Source organism: Muscardinus avellanarius (genome assembly GCF_963383645.1).
Source record: "Muscardinus avellanarius genome assembly, chromosome: 12".
NCBI lineage: Eukaryota > Metazoa > Chordata > Mammalia > Rodentia > Gliridae > Muscardinus > Muscardinus avellanarius.
Window position 1 is genome coordinate 51,943,675 of NC_137798.1, and position 19,110 is coordinate 51,962,784.

At 34.0% G+C, this 19,110-nt stretch overlaps 1 protein-coding gene across 2 annotated transcripts in view; it reads right to left on the minus strand.

Moving 5' to 3' along the window:
• MDGA2 (MAM domain containing glycosylphosphatidylinositol anchor 2) overlaps positions 1 to 19,110 on the minus strand; it is a gene marked incomplete at both ends in the record, with an annotated part of 848,361 nt that overhangs the window by 76,302 nt on the left and 752,949 nt on the right. For both annotated transcript variants that reach the window (XM_080707341.1, XM_080707342.1), the window contains one exon: positions 7,439 to 7,587. In XM_080707341.1, the coding sequence (XP_080563467.1) occupies positions 7,439 to 7,587 (149 nt within the window). The remainder of the gene's footprint in view (positions 1 to 7,438; positions 7,588 to 19,110) is intronic.

Consider the following 19,110-nt stretch of genomic DNA (forward strand, 5'->3'; position numbering starts at 1 on the left):
AAATAAAAATAAAAAGTAGAAAACCTAAAGTAATAACCACATGAGAAACTGAAAAACAAAAATGATAATACCTACTGTTACAAGAAGAAAAAGATACAGAAAAAGGGCAGGAGGCTCAGAAGAAATTCAACTGACTTACATTTGTCAGATTCCAAACAAAATGTCATAGGTTCAATGTTCATCTTCTACTTAACCTTGTGATGTAGGGTTAAATACACTACTTAGTAAAGCACTGGATGACCTATCAGGAAACCTCCAAGTGCAAATTTTGGTTTATGCTTATCACAATTAAGGGACTTTAAATAGCTCATTAAGATTTTTTATAAATAGCCTTCAAAATACATAAGAACATAAACCTAAAGAACTATGTATGTATGTGTGGGTCTGAGGCTGGAACCCAGGGGCATTCGACCTCTGAGCTATAACCCTTGTCCTATTTTTTTATTCTTTAATTAGAAACAGAGTCTCACTAGGTTTTAAAGGGCCTCACTAAGTAGCTGAGGCTGTCCATGTACCACAATCCTCCAGTCTCACCCTCCTGAATGCTGGGATTACAATCATGCGCCACCAGGCCTGGCTAAGAGAATTCTTATATTTGGAATAGTTCTTAGTCTTTCAGGTAAACTTTAAAACTTGATATTTTAATAATCATTAATGTTCAAAATGTATCAATCTAAGCAAAACAGGGAGATGTATCTTCCTGGTAGAAAATCAATAGTCATCCAATTACCTTGTAAATTCAAGATAATTTATTGCACAAATGGTTTTGGAATACTTTATGTTAACCATTGTGCTTGAAACAGTATTTCATAGTTATGTTTTTTCATACTGAGATACTACAAGAATGTTAGTTTTCATATTGAGACCATGAAAGAGATAAAAGTGGAATCTGATCTCATTCTTTTAAGGACAGTATGACACAATAAAACAGTTGTCATAATGAGGCACTGAAACATCTGTAGGAAGTTGTCAGAAATACAAACTGGGTTCTACCACGTATCCACTAAATCAGCAATTGGCTTAACAAACCCTTTAGATAATTCTGTTCGACAGTGAAGTTTGAGAACTATTGCTCTAAGGCAAAAAAAAAAAAGTGTTTAGTTTATTTGATACAGTATGTAACCTGAAAACAAACATCATACAGAAGTTAATTAAAACTCCATTTCAGGTTCTGGTACTTTCATTTTTTCTTTATTATAGTTGAATGAATGGCTGTTTTTTTTTTTAATGATTTCCCCCCTTCTAGTCATATAATACACTGAACAGATATCAGCCTATTACATAGTTTCTTTGACATGGATCAAATTATTAAAATTTATATTAACTCTATGTTTATAGTCTTAAGTAAAGGAAACAGTTTGGACAGTTAACACATTTTCTTTCATTTGAGTAATATGTATATCAGACTTCAATTCCCTAGTAAAATATTGATTCAAGTGGCCACCAGCATAACACAGGTCAATTTAATTAGATTGTAGTTAGGTGACTTCAGAATAACATTAAAACACATGCAATCTTTTTTTTTTTTAACCCATCCCCATTTAATCTTAAATGTACTACTTTAGATTAAAACATTAATTTATTAGTAAAAAATGTCTGATATTTTAAATATTTAGGACATTTTAGTCATTCACAGTTCTGCTTAAAATACAAATATTATACTCTCTAATACACAGACATTCATAGAGTTTTTTCTTAGTTTTTCTTAAAAATCAGATTTTTCTATTGAGCTCTTTGATTTTAACTGGAAGCGATTCTATTACTATATGCGCATGGTAAATTTATGTCTTCACATTTCTGTCAACTTTAAATCTCATGTTCAATGCTTCTGACCTGAAAATTTACACATTTGATGAACAAGTGTTCATGGTTCAAACATTATGCTCTTAGCTAGAGTAAGAGCATATTTTATGTTCCTCTATCACTCAAACATAGTAAGTCCATATTGGAAAATATGAGTACACTTGAAATTCATAAAATCTATAAAAGACATCACTTTATTCATGACTTAATACCATATAAAAAGGCTATTTATTAAATCTCCACAAATTTCTCTGGAATGGCATTAAACATCCCATGTCAAATGCTTTCATATGTCTCTCTGAACAAACTCTTTCCAGGTGGCTTAAATATAGCACATATATTATTCCAATTTATTTCTTTCTCACTCTACCATTTCCTTTAGCATCAGTAAACTGTACCATAGACAATGATACTACATACTATTTGCTAAAGTATGAGAAAGTCATTCCATACAAATGATTATATTGAACTCTTTATATTCTTCTACTGCTTCAGCAAACATATTAAACTTGGTACTAAGCAATAAAGATAAGTACAAATATCAAGCACATTGTCATTTATACATATTACATTCATAAAAATATTTACTATGATCTATTATAATAAGCCTAAGCCTTTAGTGAAAAATAAGCAATAAAATATTTACTAAGATAACTTTTAACTGTCAGAAAAAATAAGCAATAGCTCAGTCTTTATAATAATGTCTATGAATAATTATGAAACTTATAAAATTTCATCTAATAATTATAGCAAGATATTTTTTGATTAGTGATTGTTTGATAAGTGATAGTGTCTTAAAAAAGAAAACTTGGGAATAAAACTAAAAAACTAACAAAGTTTTTTATGTTTTAGTCCATTACCAGACTATAGAAACTGCCCCCAAACCTATTTCAATGGCATTTTGTAAACATTTCTATTATATCACTTTTTAACAAGATACTGAGGACAATGCATCATTTTTTAATACCTGGTAATTAGTAAATAGTTAATTTACTCAAATTTTATTGATTGAATGGGTGAACATATTAATATGATACCTGGCCATCAATATTATTTTATATTTTAATATATCATAGCTCAAGAATTCAGGAATGGGGCAATTAACAAATTGTATTCAATAACATATCCTACTTCTCAAAGATGACAGTCAAACAGTCAGACTCATTGTGCGTCTACATGCCAGAATATAAAGTAAACTGTATAAAAATCTAAAATTCTCTATTTTAGTAGGAATTATAACTGCATATATTTAAAACAGGTTCAAATGATGTTTGTGTTATTTGGTATAATCTTTGTTTTTGTTCTTAATTCCTTCGATACCAAAGAAAGCCTATATTTAAATAACCTTTTTCACTTTCTTCTTAAGCAATAAATGAGGCAAATAATTGGAGGCTAGTAGCTGTCTCAGAGGATTAAACAATTGCTTAGTTGAGCCTGAAAAAGTATAACTTAAGGACATTTAAATCGGTGGCTGGGGGGGGGGGACTTTTTCCACAAATTAATTTCTTGCCTTTTCATGTTTGATGCATTTGTTATTTTTAAGTCTCTCAAAGCAGTGATTATAGGCTGTCAGTGCTTTTTCCCAGCTACCCTGGAACATTTTACAACAAAAGTAAATAAGCCAATATTCAAATTTTGAGATGATGCTCTTCATAACATTTAATTATACACTCTATAGTTTAACCAAACAAATTAGCTAACATTAATAGAAAGATGAAAAGAATGCTTGGTTTAGTTGATCAACTTCATCCAGATAAGAATTTAATAACAAAACAATAATGTTAAACTAATATTTAATTTAATAATAGGTAATAAGTTTTCTAAGGTTTATGGATTAAAAACAAAATTGGATCTTTATAATTAGTGGGCAGAGTGGTGCATCCTTGTAATCTCAGTACTTGGGAGGCTGAAAGAAGAGGATCACAGGTTTGAGACCAGCCTTAGCAACTTAGGGAGGCCTTCAGTAACTCAGTGATAACCTGTTTCACAACAGAAAATAAAAAGGGCCACAGACTTGTGATCCAAGTGTCTCAGCCTCCCAAGTACTGGGACAAAAAAGGCTATATGCATGTAACATAAAATCTTTATTAAAGGAGTAATCAAATAAGAATTCAAGAGTGATCTTTTAAAATGCTGATATCTTATTATGTCATAAGACAATGTCGATATCTAAATGTACATAGATGGAAGCAAGGCATTTATATTTTCTAAGATTATGTAGAAAAAGAAATTTATAGTAGTACTTTTATTCCCTATTATTAAGCAGACAAAATTTCAAGGGTACTATATTAATTTAATCATGTATAAAATGCTTTTGTCCTGTCATCCTAAATTTTTGGATAAAAGTAGATCTTCAAAAGAAATATTGATTATTGAGGCTATTTTGCATATTAACACTCTTCATGTGAGGTTTAAATGCAGCGACTGTGGTAGTGGAAAAGAGAAGTATGTACACACCTTTTTCTTTTTACACTGTATCTACAGACATCACTTTCCTATTCACGTTGGCAGAACAGTCTAACAATAGTATTCTTTCTCTTATGTACCCAAATATTTCTTTTTAGTAAGGAAAAATATTTATTTTTCAGACCATTGCTTACAATGCCTGATATACGTTTTCCTCCAGTGGATAGCATGCATCTCAGACAACCTAAAAAAAAATAGTATTAGCAGCAGATTTACTGATGAAATGAAGATGGGGCTAATCTAAAAATGAAAGTGAAAGAAAAAAATCTGAATCATCAAAATGGAACTTAAGGAGAATAGTAGGTTTGAAATAAAAATAAGAAAGAATGAAAAAATTGTCTATAAGTTATTATGTGAAAATTAATACTGAGGAAAAATTTGGGACTAATGCCTGTGGTTCATTAAATAAAATTAAAATATGTGCTATATTAAGCTCCTAATTTTTAAGAAATCCTTACTCTGCCTTGCTGACTAGTATAATAATTTCCAGAAATGTTTGTGTGAGGAGTGCCCTATACAAGAGCCTATAGCCTGTAGGACAAAATAGAACATATTCCTTTGCATACTCCAGTGCTGGAGAGGTGCTGTCATCTTCAACTTACAGGACACTGTCTGGCTTATCATGCTTAGATAGGCCCAGAAGAAGCATGTATCTATGTTCATAGCTGCACAATTCACCATTGCCAAGATGTCCACCAACAGATGAATGGATTACAAAACTGTGAGATATGTACACAATGGAATTTTACTCAGCCATAAAGAAAAACACAATTACATAATTTACAGGGAAATGGATGGAACTGGAAGAATATGCTAAGTGAGATTAGTCAATCACAAAAAATAAGAAATCGGATGCCTCCCTAATATATATGAAAGCTGGGAAGAAATTGGTCATAAGAAGAACTCTAGATGAAGAAGGAGATTGTATAGATGAGCAAATAAGAAGACCTGAAGGTATTGGAGGGAGAAGAGGGAAATACTCTAATGCACATGATATACTTTAACAAACATATAAAAGTCAATCACTAAGCTAAGCATGAGAAGGAGGGAGGGGGAGGGAATGGGGCAGGAATTGGGGAGGGATAACTGGGTGATGTGTGCCTGTATACCTCCACCATCTTGTATCCCATTAAGATGTATGACTACAATGCACCAATTAAAAAAAAAAAGAAGGAAAATATAATGGAGGAAGACAGTAAGAAACTTAAGATAAAATTTAAATCTACCAATGGAAATAAGCCTATGACAAAAGGTAGTAAAAGATCTAATGAAAATAATTTATTTGTACAAATAGCACAGTCTTACATTCTTAGATTTAAATACACAAACACACATAAACAAACACATATATTTACACACATAGGTTTCAAAAAAGATGAATGTGAATGATCAAACAATGTAGTAAAGACTTGTAAAAAGAGTTTCAGGTGTGAAAAGTCAAGAATATATCAAGATGTTCCAAAACAAAGATTTTAAAACATGACTCGTGAAGAAAAGAAAAAAAAGAATAAATATATTGACTGAGGTGAAAAAAGAAATGGTAGCCTGATATTTTGTTGTTATTTTATCTTCCTTACCCAAGAAATGTATCCATTTAGAACAAGGAGAACAAATGAACAAATGAGATTGATATGGATTTAGGATTTAGTCAGGAGCCAAAGATCCATTGTGGTCTGCAGGATCAATGGCCTTTGAGCACTTAGATAAGAAAGTAGAAATTATCAAACACCAGATGTTTTCACTAGGGAAATCCCTTTCACTATTTCTATAAGATTATTAATCAGGGAGACTAAGAATACTCAATTTATAATGTAGCTTAATTTGATTGATTTTCCCACAAGGTGGTTGTTGTTGTGCTTGTTGTAGAATTAAAATCAAGGGCGTTCTACCTCTGAGCCACATCCCCATTCCTGTTTTACTTTTTAGTTTGCAACAGGGTCTCACTAAGATGATGAAGCTGACTTTTTAACTGTGATCCTCCTGTTTGAACCTCTCAAGTACTAGGATTACAGGTGTGCACCACTATGCCTAGCATCACAAGGTCTTTTATTATAACTTTGTGAGGAAGATAAAGAGGAAGAATGACTCATACAGCTGCATGAGCTGATGGAAGGTGATGAATTTTTTCTAAAACAATGTTGTCCTTTATAATGTCCCTGCTAAAAATGTTACTCTCTGATGTAGCTGAGGAAGTTGAACATGCACTTTAAAGACCTACAGATAATAGGACATTGTAAGAGAGAGCTAATTATGTAATAATCAAATGAGTCTTCAAAAATGTCCCGTTATGCTAAAAAAAGTTTTATTATGCTGGAGTCAACTCAAATTATCCACTATCTTGCAATGAACATTGTAAAAAACTAGATTTTAATTTCACAAATATCATGTCTATCAACAAAGACAAGTAAGATTCATAGTGGTTCATCTGGAAAAGAAAAAATTGCACATAATCTATAATCTTCAGCTACTTTAGGAAAACATCATTTTTTATTTATTTTTCCTTTTTTTTTGCGATACTAGGGATGGAACTCAGGAGAATTCTACATCCAAGCTACACCCCCAGCCCGACTTTTTATTCTTTATTTTGAAAAGGGGTCTCACTGAGTTACAAAGGACATCACTAAGTAGCTGAATCTGGCTGCAAAAGGTGATCCTTCTACCTCAGCCTCCCAAATGCTGGGATTACAAATGTGTACCACCACACATGGCCATCCTTTATTATCTTTTCTCATTTTACTAAGACGTTATATTCTCCATGCATACTAAATGAACCTTTACAACATTCTGTATGTATCTTAAGTCTTTCAAGTAAAGATATGGAAGACTTTCAGCTCCTTAGGAAACAAGGCAAATGATTATGTAGGTAAGTGTCAGCACATCTTTAAGTTCCTTGCATGGCAACTATACCCTATATTTTCTCAAGCATATCTAGTGATGAAAAATTTCAGAAGGCTCAAAGGAAGTCACCTTACTGTGTTTGATGCTGAAGTAGAAAATGCAAAAGTTAATGTCAAAGATTTCTAAGCAATTCAGAGTAATTTGTATAAAGTATGGTTATCTTCAATTCAAAAATATATTCTAAAATTCATGCAACACAGTTAGAAAAATTATAGTAACAAATTCTTCACAGGACATTACAAAGATGAAAAGCACTGTTTACATTTCTTACCTGACGAATACCTAACCGGTATGCAACAATCCGATCAACTGCATCAGGGTTCATCTGCGTCCACTGTAGACTGTAGGAGTACACGCGGTGTCTGTTCTGCCACACAGGATTGTAGGTATCGTAGTAGAATTCGGGGGCATAGGCCTTTCCTGAAAATAGAAAGTGTGTTGAAACGTGAATGGTGATGTATTAGATTTTAAATATCCTTAATCTTTTCTTTGGTTATATTATCACTTTCTTTATACTCCATGTTTCATAAAAACTTGTTTTATTTAAAAAAGTCCTATTATTTAAATCTATTCAATTTTCTAGCATGCAGGAGGGGCTGATTGGATGAGCAATGTAAGAAGAAGAATCAAGGGTGATTCCAAGGTTTCAGGCCTGAGATACTCAAGAAGTCTAATTTCCATCAACTGAAATAGAAACCTATGATAGGATCAGGAAATAATTTGTGAACAATGTGATTGATTGAGGTGGAGACATGAAGTATGCAGTAGGATATAACTGGTCTGGAATACCAATGTTGTCAAGATTGGAGATATAGCTTTGCTAATCATAGCATAAAGATAAAATTTAAATTTAAAACTGTGAGTGGGTTAAGTCCACCCAGAGAGTGTGAGTGGACAGAAAAGACGTTGGTCTGAGTACTAGGCCAATTGAAGGTTTGGAGTTATGGGATGAGATAAGAACCTGAGATGGAGCAACCAATGAATAGAAAGAAAACAAAAAATGTAGCCAGGTGCAGTGACACACAACTGTAATCTCAGTACTTGGGATGCTAAGACAAGAAGATTGCAGTTCTAGGTTAGTCTCTGCAATTTTGCAAGGCCCTCAGCTACTTACCAAGACCTTGTTTCAAAACTAAAAATAAAATAAGGCTGGGGGTGTGCCTGGAGATAGGATGCCTTTTGGTTCAATCCCAGTACAAATAAAAGTGAGGGAGGGAGGGAGGGGCGGAGGGAGGGAGGGAGGGAGAGAGAGAGGGAGAGAGAGAGAGAGAGAGAGAGAGAAGAGAGAGAGAGAGAGAGAACAAAACACATGTATCCTAGATGTCCAAAGAAGTGCATTAGGAAATGGATGCTCAACTTTCCTAAAATAAAATAACGTTAAGTAAACCTTGTGTTTGAGTTGTTAGTGGCCTATTCAATAAACATAAGGCTGTGACGGTTGTTAAAATCAAAACAGTCACTTTTATCAAACACTTACCACTCAGTCAATAAGTACAAATGAGTGTATAAAAAAGGAGGTCACACACATGCTTTTCACAACATTCACAGTGGCCTCTGCTAGAATTGCAACCTCACATATGGACCACAGCCATCTTACATAGAAAATATTTCTGTTCTGACCTCTTCCCCAAAACTGCCTGCTTAATCTTGGTCAGAGGTCACTCTGGTCATTGATTCCTGTAGGCAAGATATTGTTACAAACTATCTTATGTCCTCTTCCTCATGTTGCAGTCAAAAACTAACCTTTGCCTCACCTTCCTTGAACATACTTCTTGTTTACTATGGCGTGTGCATTCTTATTGCAATGCTTTGCTATTTCCAAATAAATGTCATTACTTTGGAAAATTTCTCTCTAATTGTTGTTCAATATATAAACCCAAAACTTAACACTAAAAGAAGAACCTTGGTCAATATAAAAGGAAATTCCATTTGGTGTCCATACAATGAAGAGAGCATAAACAAACCATCTTAGATTTCAGGGTCCTTTTTTCCAATTTCTTTAATGTGCAGATTATTTGGAATTACAGATTCAAAGTCTCAATATTCTGAAATTTAAAGTTTTGTTACCAATAATACATTTATGTAACAATTCAGTAATTTAATGAAAGCCTGTAAGTGTCTGGTACTCTGCTAAACATGAGGCATACAGTGAATGAGGAGGTATGATCTTATTTTTATGGAAAATGCTTACGTTTTCTCACACTTTTCAAATACCAATGTAATTCTCTGCAATTGTCACCAGATAAGTTGAAAAGTTGTACATGCATCATTAGTCATTCAACATCTTTTCTGATTTTGATAGTCAATTAGATTAATTGTTTCCCCAGGTTTCTCCCTATGTACTTGGTTTTGTGTATCTCTTAGTTATCAGTCACTAGCATCTAAGGGGTATGGAAAAATTGATTCAAAATAAATTTATAACAGGTGATTAAAGGATGGATATTGAACACTAAGATGGGAAAAAATGGTCTCTATTACCCTGAAGAGTTTAACAAATAATGTCATATAAACCGAATTCAATGTTTGGTAGATTTACTAGCAAAGTTAAGTACACAGAATTAATTTTCTAAAGTCTAGGAACACTTGGCAAAATTCCCTATGTCAACATGTGTGTATTTAAAAAAATATTCTGTGACTAAGTTGAATTGCAAATGGATTACCAATCATATACAAAGAATCTTGCATAGAAGATTTCTAGAAAGGAGCCAAAATATTTATTCTTCGCTTATACTTCCTGTTATATTTACTTATTACTAAATAATAGTACAAATTATGTTTAGAACACATAAGGGAAATGTGTAGATAAGAGAGAAACAACACAGTGAATGAAAGAATCAGCACCCAGTGTATTCTTGAAAATTTACATTCAAAATTACATTTTTCAAAATAAAATGTAGGGGGTAAATTTAGTAGAAGATGAGATAAATAATTAGGAATTTTAAATAAAATAAGCATCCAGGGCCAGGAGTATAGCACAGTGCTAGAGCTCTTGACTAGCAAGTATGAGGCCTTGCATTCAATTCCAAGTACTGAAAAATAAAATACACAAACCAAACCAACAATGAAGAAAATGAAATACACCCAATACCTGCACATTGATTACTGTGCTGGTTAGGTGAGTAATATAAATATAGCATGCTTCATTAGAAGTTGTAGCTAGGCTGATTTGGGGAGGTAAAAATCTAATGATATTTCTACTACATGGGGGTTGAAAGTTGTCTTTATTATTTAACTAAGGAGGAAACACAATGGATATTAGGCTCAGTTCTGAGTAGTGCTTTCTTGAAAAAAAATGAATGTAATATTTTAAAAGAGCAGGTAGCAAAGTTACAATAGGAGGTACTTTGCATTGAGTTTTCTAAGATCTGGAAATCTACCAGAGGAAGAAGATCATACTAAATGTTAATAGAGCTATGAAATAAGACAACTGGAAATTGCCTACTAGAAAAATACATATTTTAACTTTAGAAATATTCTAACAGTTATTAATGAATCAGGAATGACTTAGTCAGTAAACTATGATTCTCCCTTCAGTAAAGGTGTTTAGTCAACACTTAAATAGCCATTTATCAGGGCTAGATGAGTCCTTCTTCAGGGAAAGGCATTGAGGTACCCTTCATTCTTAAATCTGTAGGTTGTGATGAAATGTTTGTTCATGCTCAAGTTGCATTTGATTTCTTAATTAATTTTAGATTAAAATGAGTTAAATATGGGTGAGTTGATTATTTATAAATTATATAATAACTTTGTAAACATATTTATTATTTGAAAGAATAGTGTTTTAACAAATTTAGTATGCATGAGTATGAATTCATGTCAAAGGCAGAGCCCAGGAATCAGGATATATCCTAAATACCCTACATTATTCTGATGCAAAACCATACATTCTGAAATGCCACAACATACCCAAAACAAGAGCCACATTCTCAGGGGCAAGAAAATGGCACTGGGGGCAAAGGGGGATAGGTTAATAAAAGAAATCATATTCAGAGTGTTTCAGCATGTAGGTTTCCTTGTAGAGTGGACATTTAGTTGCCTGCCAAAGAGGTAACTGGATTGTATAATAAATATATATTACCATAAATCTGAAAAATTACCTCTCTACATTAATAATTTTAAGGTTATAAACAGCTTGACCCTAATGTCAAAAAAATTATCAAGATCTTGTGAATAATGAAACTTGAATTTATTTATCCGAGACCTATGTTCAAGGTAGTCAAGAAACTAAGCTCCAATTTAACCCTCATTTTAATATTTCAAATTGATCAAATTTTATTGTAAAGTGTCATGATCATCTTCATATTTAATTGCAGATGTTTACAAAGAATTTCCAATATATTTCTAAGAGCTTCATCTGCATTGAGTGAGCCAGATATTATAATTTTTATGGATTAGGTTTGAAGTATTTTATAGACTAATTGAATGTCTCTAAGATAAAAAATTTAGCGACAGAGTGGGAAAGGTAATGATAATGGAAGATATAAATAAATATGGTAAAAAAATTTATTAATTTTTACTGTGATTCAAACAATTAAAAAATATAAAGTTTTCTTTGTGTGTGTGGGTCTGGGAATGGAACCCAGAGGCATTTGACCTCTGAGCTACATCCCCTGCCCTATTTTTCATTTTTTATTTTGAAACAGGGTCTCACTAAGTTGCAGAGAGCCTCAATAAGTAGCTGAGGCTGTCCGCAAACTGTGATCCTCTAGTCTCAGCCTCCTGAATGCTGGAATTACAAACGTGCACCACCACGCCCAGCTAGAAAGTTTTTAATTGAATAATTACACTGTCCCAGAGCTAAAAGGGTTAAAATTATTAATATGATGTTTAAATAGTATTAATTATCCCAGTGGTATAAGTGCAACATTAAATGAGGAGGTAGGTAGAGAAAGAAGAGGACAATCATTGATCATATCAGGTGGTTTGGCAAACCTGAGCTATTTTTATCCTATTTTTTTTTTTTTTTTGCAGTACTGGGGATGAAACACAGGGGCATTCTACCCCCAAGCTACATCGAATAGAACCTGGTTTCTGCTTCTTATTAATATTTTTCATCTACACTAGAGATTTCTTTGAACTTTTTTAGTCTATATCTAAGCAAGTCACTCTTCCCAAATCAGTGGCTCTCACCCCATCACAAAGCTCACTTCATATTCTAGGTGGGATGAAACAGTGGGGCAGATACAGATATGCATTGTATTATTGCTAAAATGTGATAAATTTTAATAAATCCTCCAAAGGCTTCCTCCTTAAAAATAGTATTAATTAGTAGTAAATGCTGACTAAGATGTAATTTTGAGTAGGTATGAATCCAGATATTATTGCTTATTTCCAAGAACATGCGATTTACTAAATTTTCTTTGGAGAAATTAAAAAAAAAAACCTTCCCGATTTTACTTAATAAGACGTGATGAGGAAATCAATTAAGTGGTGAAAAGCTGGGGGAAAGCTCACCAACTGCTGTTACATGTGCTTCACTTTCAGTATGAGTGCCATTATGATGTGAGACTACAATGCACCAATAAAAGTATTTAAAAATCCCATGTATAGCCAGGCGTGGTGGCGCACGCTTGTAATCCCAGCGCTTGGGAGGCGGAGACAGGAGAATCACGCAGGTTCGAAGCCAGCCTCGCTGGCTTAAGAGACCCTGTTTCCAAATAAAAATATAAAAATAGGTCTGGGAGTGCAGCCCGGAGATAGAAGGGCTTCCAGGAACCTCAGTACCACCACACACACACACACACACACACACACACACACACACACACACACACATCCCACGTATACTTATGAAGTTATCAATATCAATTTCAATATTGTGAATTGGAGGAGAAGGAACAGGGCAGTATATTGCACCAGGTGCTATGGACAAGTATGTTTCTATGACATTAAACTTCAATAAGATATATGATTACAACCCACCATTAAAAGTATATTTTATATATTTTACAATTTTAAATGTATAATTTTCTTCCATAATTTCATCATCAGTCATATATAATGTTTATACACTCTTATCTGTGAAGCAAACACTAATACTAAGAAGATAACTTAAAATAATCTTGAGCTCTGGCAAACATGACATCTGCTGGTTGAAAAGAGAAAGAATTCATGATCTTTTTTGCTTTTTGTATTTCAGGCATTTTTCTTCTACCTCTAGCAAGAATATAAAAAAAATCTTACTTTTTCACATTCCAGTTTTATTTTTATACAGCACTGTTCCAGTTTAAATCTTTTTAGACTGACTGACCTAGAATTATATTCTCTATCTAAACTGTGAGATAATTTTTAGGTACATTATGCATGATTATATATAGGTCTTAAATTTTTAAATATTCTTAAAATATATGGATAGATAAACTTGCATTGCACAAAATACTGCAAATAATTTTATAAAAGTATGAACATTCTATTTTGCAAAAAGCTTTTGAAAATAATGAAGTTGAGGTTTGGAAATAAAATTTTATGCATAAAACCAAATATAAACTAAAAACAAATTTTCACATTAAGAATATTTTAAATGAGCTTGGCTATCTGAGTTGATTTTAGTAGTAAATCTATCCTTTTTGATTTTGGTAATGGGGCTTGAACCCAGAGCCTTTTAAAGTTTATTTTTAAAAAGGGCCTCATTAAGTTATTGAGGGTCTTACTAAATTGCTAAAGCTGACCTTCAACCTGAAATCATCCTGTCTCAGTTTCCAAGTACTGGGATTACATGTGTGTGTCACATACCCTGGCTTTAATATAAACAAAAGTGAAGGGGTATAATTTTGTTCAAGATCACATATACTGCTTTTTGAAAGCAATGAAAAATTTGGAAAATAGGCTATAGGAAGATTATCAAACTAATTAAATTTGTTTTAGAAAAAGATTCATAGGAAATTTGTATATGTGGGGGGTGTTTGCTAAGTTTTTACTTGACTGAAGAGATATTAAGTAGCTACTACATAGTAGCTAGGAAAGTCACTTTGCTAGGAGGCCCTGACAAAATCCAGATGAATAAAAACAAGTCCATTGTATCTCAGAGTTCACAATATAGAAAAGAGAAACTCACAAAACAACAGACTCTGATATACTTGTTAGTAAGACAAAATAAATATTATAGTAGCAAATCTGAAGTTTTGCCTAATAATGTTAGATTAAATTATACAAAACCCAGCCGGGTGTGGTGGAGCACACTTGTAATCCCAGCATTTGGGAGGCTGAGACTGGAGGATCTCGGTTCGCGGACAGCCTCAGAAACTTAGTAATGCCCTCTGCAACTTAGTGAGACCCTGTTTAAAAATAAAGAATAAAAAACAGGGCAGGAGGTGTAGCTTGGAGGTCAAATGCCTCTGGGTTCCATACCCATACCTACAAACACACACACACACACACACACACACACACACACACACTTGTATATATATACAAAATCCTTTTTAGAGGTATACCTTAGTTTGCAAACAAGGAAAAGGGGGCCAAAACAAAAACAGAACTGTAAAACAAATGATGATTTAAATTTTGGAGAGTAAAAACAGTGTTGCTGGACTTTAGGAAGAGTTTTTCAGCCCAGGAAGATGAAGTTAATATGTGAGTGCAAGATACAAACTAGAAAATGATGTCAATGTAGACAAGAAAAATTAGTGAAATCTAACCTCAGATATACAGTATACTAGAAAAAGCACACCATAACAGTACAGATAAAATACCTCTCACCAATAGAGGAGGATAACAAAAATATTTATGCTAACATAAAAATTCCTTGTGTAGTGACATTTCTGGAGGCCTTAAGGAGAGCCAATACCATGTTGTATTATAAAGACATGTACTCAGTGTAGGCTGTAGTGAGTTTCCTCAAATCTTAATAAATATGAGTTCAAAATCTGACATCACAGACATGCAAAAAATGTCTTACTGTGTGTGACGAACAGCAACGTTAAGTATAATTTAAAGATAAGCATGTATAAAACAACTGTGGTCAGCCGGGAGTGGTGGCACACTCTTGTAATCCCAGCATTAAGGGAGGCTGAGACCTGGAGGATCATGGTTCACGGATAGCCTCAGCTACTTAGGCCCTTTGCAACTCAGTGACACCCGGTTTCAAAATAAAGAATAAAAAATAGGGCAGGGGGTGTAGCTCGGAGGTTAAATGCCCCTGGGTTCATCCCCAGACCCGCAAAAAAACAAAAAAAAAACCAAAAAAACCCCACCACCAACAACAAAACAACTGTGGTTGGATGATAGAGCAATTTAAACAAGTACTTTGGGACCTTCTATGAAAGGATAGTTAATACTCTCTGTCAGTACTAAGGATGGCTTCATGGGGTCACTGTTAATGGGAGGGGAAATATTGGTCATTTTTAATAATCTTAATGTTAATAAATTACTGAGACAGACAAGGAAGGATGAAGATGAGAAGAAACAAAGCATATGATAGGTAGAGAAAATGAGTCTATTGTGGAAATATTTTCAATACTACCACAGTATCTGGTCTGGTTATAACACACAGGTTATCAGCTCTGACCATAAGGGCTAATACAATGTATATGGCTGGATAAGAGAGAATAAATCAGTGCCAAGCTTGATATGACAAGATGAATGAATATTTACTCTATCGTTCAGTTATTCTGAAATTATATAAGCCAGGACTTGCTTAAGTGGAAGAAAATAATTTTTAATGTCTCTTGATTTTAATATTTCAATTTGAATTCTATGATATCAAATACATAAATAGGAATAAAAATAATAATCAAAACTGTTCTAATTAAATAATTTCACAAAAAAACACTGCAAATTATGACCCAGCTATATAACTTCTTGGCATATTTCTAAAAAAATTAAAGTCAGAACACTATAGTGACACATGCATATCCATATTGTAGCAGTATGATTCACAGTAGCCAAATTATGGAAGCAACAAAGGTGTCCATTAAAAGACAAATGGATAAAGAAAACATGGCAAGTATACACACTGGACTTTTTTTTTTTTTTTTCTTTTTAGTATTGGTGAATAAATCCAGGGACATTCTATCTTCAAGCCATACCTCAAAACTTTTTTATTTTTTACTTTGAAATGGGCTCTCCAAGTTGCTAAGGTCCTCCCTAAGTTTGCTGATGCAGGCCTGGACCTTGAGATCTCTCTGTCTCAGCCTCCGGAATACTGGGATTATAGATGCAACACTATGCCCAGCCACACAGTGGAATTTTACTCAAGCCAAAAAATATTTAAAAATTATCTAATTTGTAGAAAATTAAATCGAACTAGAGAATATTATGCTATATGAAATTGACTGGTCTCAGAAAGTTGAGGGTCCTGTGTTTACTTCCAATAAAAATGATTTTAGTTAAATGAGGAGAGGACAATATAATAGTGAAAGGGGGTTGGCAGAGGGAGGTGGGGAGTGGATAAAGGAGGCTTGAGGATACAGTTAAAATATTAAATACACTTATATAAAGGCATTACTACCAATCTTACTAGCATATATGAGAAAGAAGAAGGAGGAACATTGTGGGATGGAGAAGAAAATATACTAAGTTCTGTGTACACGTTTTTATCACTTTTTTTTTTTTTGGTGGTACTGGGGTAGAACCCAGAGACTTTTCTACCTCTAGGGTATACTCTCAGACCTATTTTATACTTTATTGGAAACAGGGTCTCACCAATTTGCCAAGAGCCTCACTAAGTAGCTGAGGCTGCCTTTGAACCTGTGCAATCCTCCTGTCTCAGCCTCCCTAGCACTGGGATTACAAGCATGTGCCACCATGCCTGGCATGTTTTTATCAGTTCTAACCTCAATGTGACATATAATTATAATGCACCAATAAAAGTATAAAAAGGAGATCTTGCCTCATTGCACCTAACTCCAGAGACAAACTACCAAGAACCTAAAGTGGGCAAATGCAGATGATCATAGTTGTACGCCATCAGTTCTTCCTGTGCAAACACCATCTACAACTTCCAGCAGTGAAGCCTGAGCTCACCACACCCTCCAGGGATCCAGAGCAGAGATCACAACACCAGAAAAGTAACCTGCCCACCTCCCGGCATTAGGCTTCTCAGCATTGCCATCTTGCCTCACTGCACCAAACTCCAAAGAAAAACAAGAAAACAACCAAGAACTGAAGTAAGCAGCTGCATATCTTTGGAGTTGTAAGCTATTAGTTCTTCCTGCACAAACACTGGCTACAACTTCCAGCAGTGGCGGCTGAGCTCACCACGCACTCCAAAGATCCAGAGCAGTGCTTAACAACACCAGAAAAGAAAACTGCCTGCCCCCTGGCTACGAGTGCCACAGCAGCACCATCTTGCCTAACTCCAAAGACAAACAAGAAAACAACCAAGGACCTGAAATAAGCAGCTGCAAATCATTGGAATTGTAAGTCAACAGTTCCTCCTGATCAAACATTGACTACAGCTTGTAGCAGTGGCTCATCATGCCTATCAGAGATCCATTCCAGCATGCAACAACACTGTAAGTGAAGCCACTGTGCCTGTGGGATAATGTTTAGCATGGCACCCCCAGGCACTTACACAGCCATGATAAATGCCCTGGGTCTGAGACTTTACAGTTCAACCCAGTAAAGGTAGGAATGGAGCCTACACTTTGCAGCAGTGGCTGCCGAGCTTACCACACCCTCCAGAGATTCAGAGAGGTGCTCAACAACACCCTAATTGAAGTTGGGGTATCCACAGAAAAATGCCAAGTGCAGCAGCCTCTGGGACTCACACAGTTGCAAGAAACTCCTTGGGTCTGAGACTTTGCAGTTCAACTCAGAGAAGATGAGGGTAGAGTATAATGTTGGACATAGCAGAAGCTCAAACAGGCTCAGGGTCTACATCATTGGAAAGTGTGTGCAAAGTGGGGGAACCTATGCTTAACACTACACCCAACTAATAAGATCTCCGGGATCACCACAGACCACCCAATCATGGTGAATGGGGAGAAGTTAGACCAGACCAGCCCGAGCTGTGGAGAACAGAGATTCTTACATTCAGTTTGTTCTTAGAGACATCTATACATCTACTCATCTATATTACATATAGTTTGTATATATATATATTACATGCAATATGGTAATACTACATACTACATAGTATCAAGTTGGTGCTCCTACTACATTCTACCTAAAAAACAATGTAAAATAATAATTTTACCATTACTTAAAAGACATCTAGTCACTAAAACAATATTTCCAATAAAAATATGAACTGCCTAAGTACTAATAATATGACTAAAGAATCTTTATAAAGAAAATAAACCTGTAAAAACTAGAAACAATCTTTATGGGATTTATGGCTAAATTAATTTAGAAAAAGAAGCCTTGCCCATACATCTTTTCCTTTTGCTTCTCTTGTACTGGTAGCTTCATCTTTTGCATTATCTATTGTTTGAGACCATTACAGTTTTCTAATAATTTCTAAAGTTATTTTTGTCTTTTTACATCAACAGAAGTCTTTTAACTCAGTATTTGCTTAATAAATAAATCCGTGAACTTTTCTGTCTGATTGTATTTTTCTTGATAACATTTGACTCACCTTGTCAGAAACTATATTTTAAACTCACACATCTTGATACCAATAAACAAAAATGCTTTCCTCTTGCAATTATTCTTTACCTTTCAATTCTTATCCAGTTTTTGATAGCTAAATCATGATTATCTTATCTTTCTTTATTCTTTCTTCTATGATAGTCACTTATACTATAGTATTTAGCATTCAATTAGGAAAACACATTGTTATACTATCTCAGTACGTAAAAATTATCAAAAATATTTTCTATAAAATAACTTTTAGTTTTTACTGAGGACAACCATATTTACAGATATTGACAAGTTTTACACAAACCAAATTATCATTCTTCTTTTGAAATTTTCTATATAAAAACTACTTTTATTTCATAGACCACACAGAAATTGTTGGCATGCTGGATTTGAGTCATGGAGTTTAGTTTGCACTGTTCT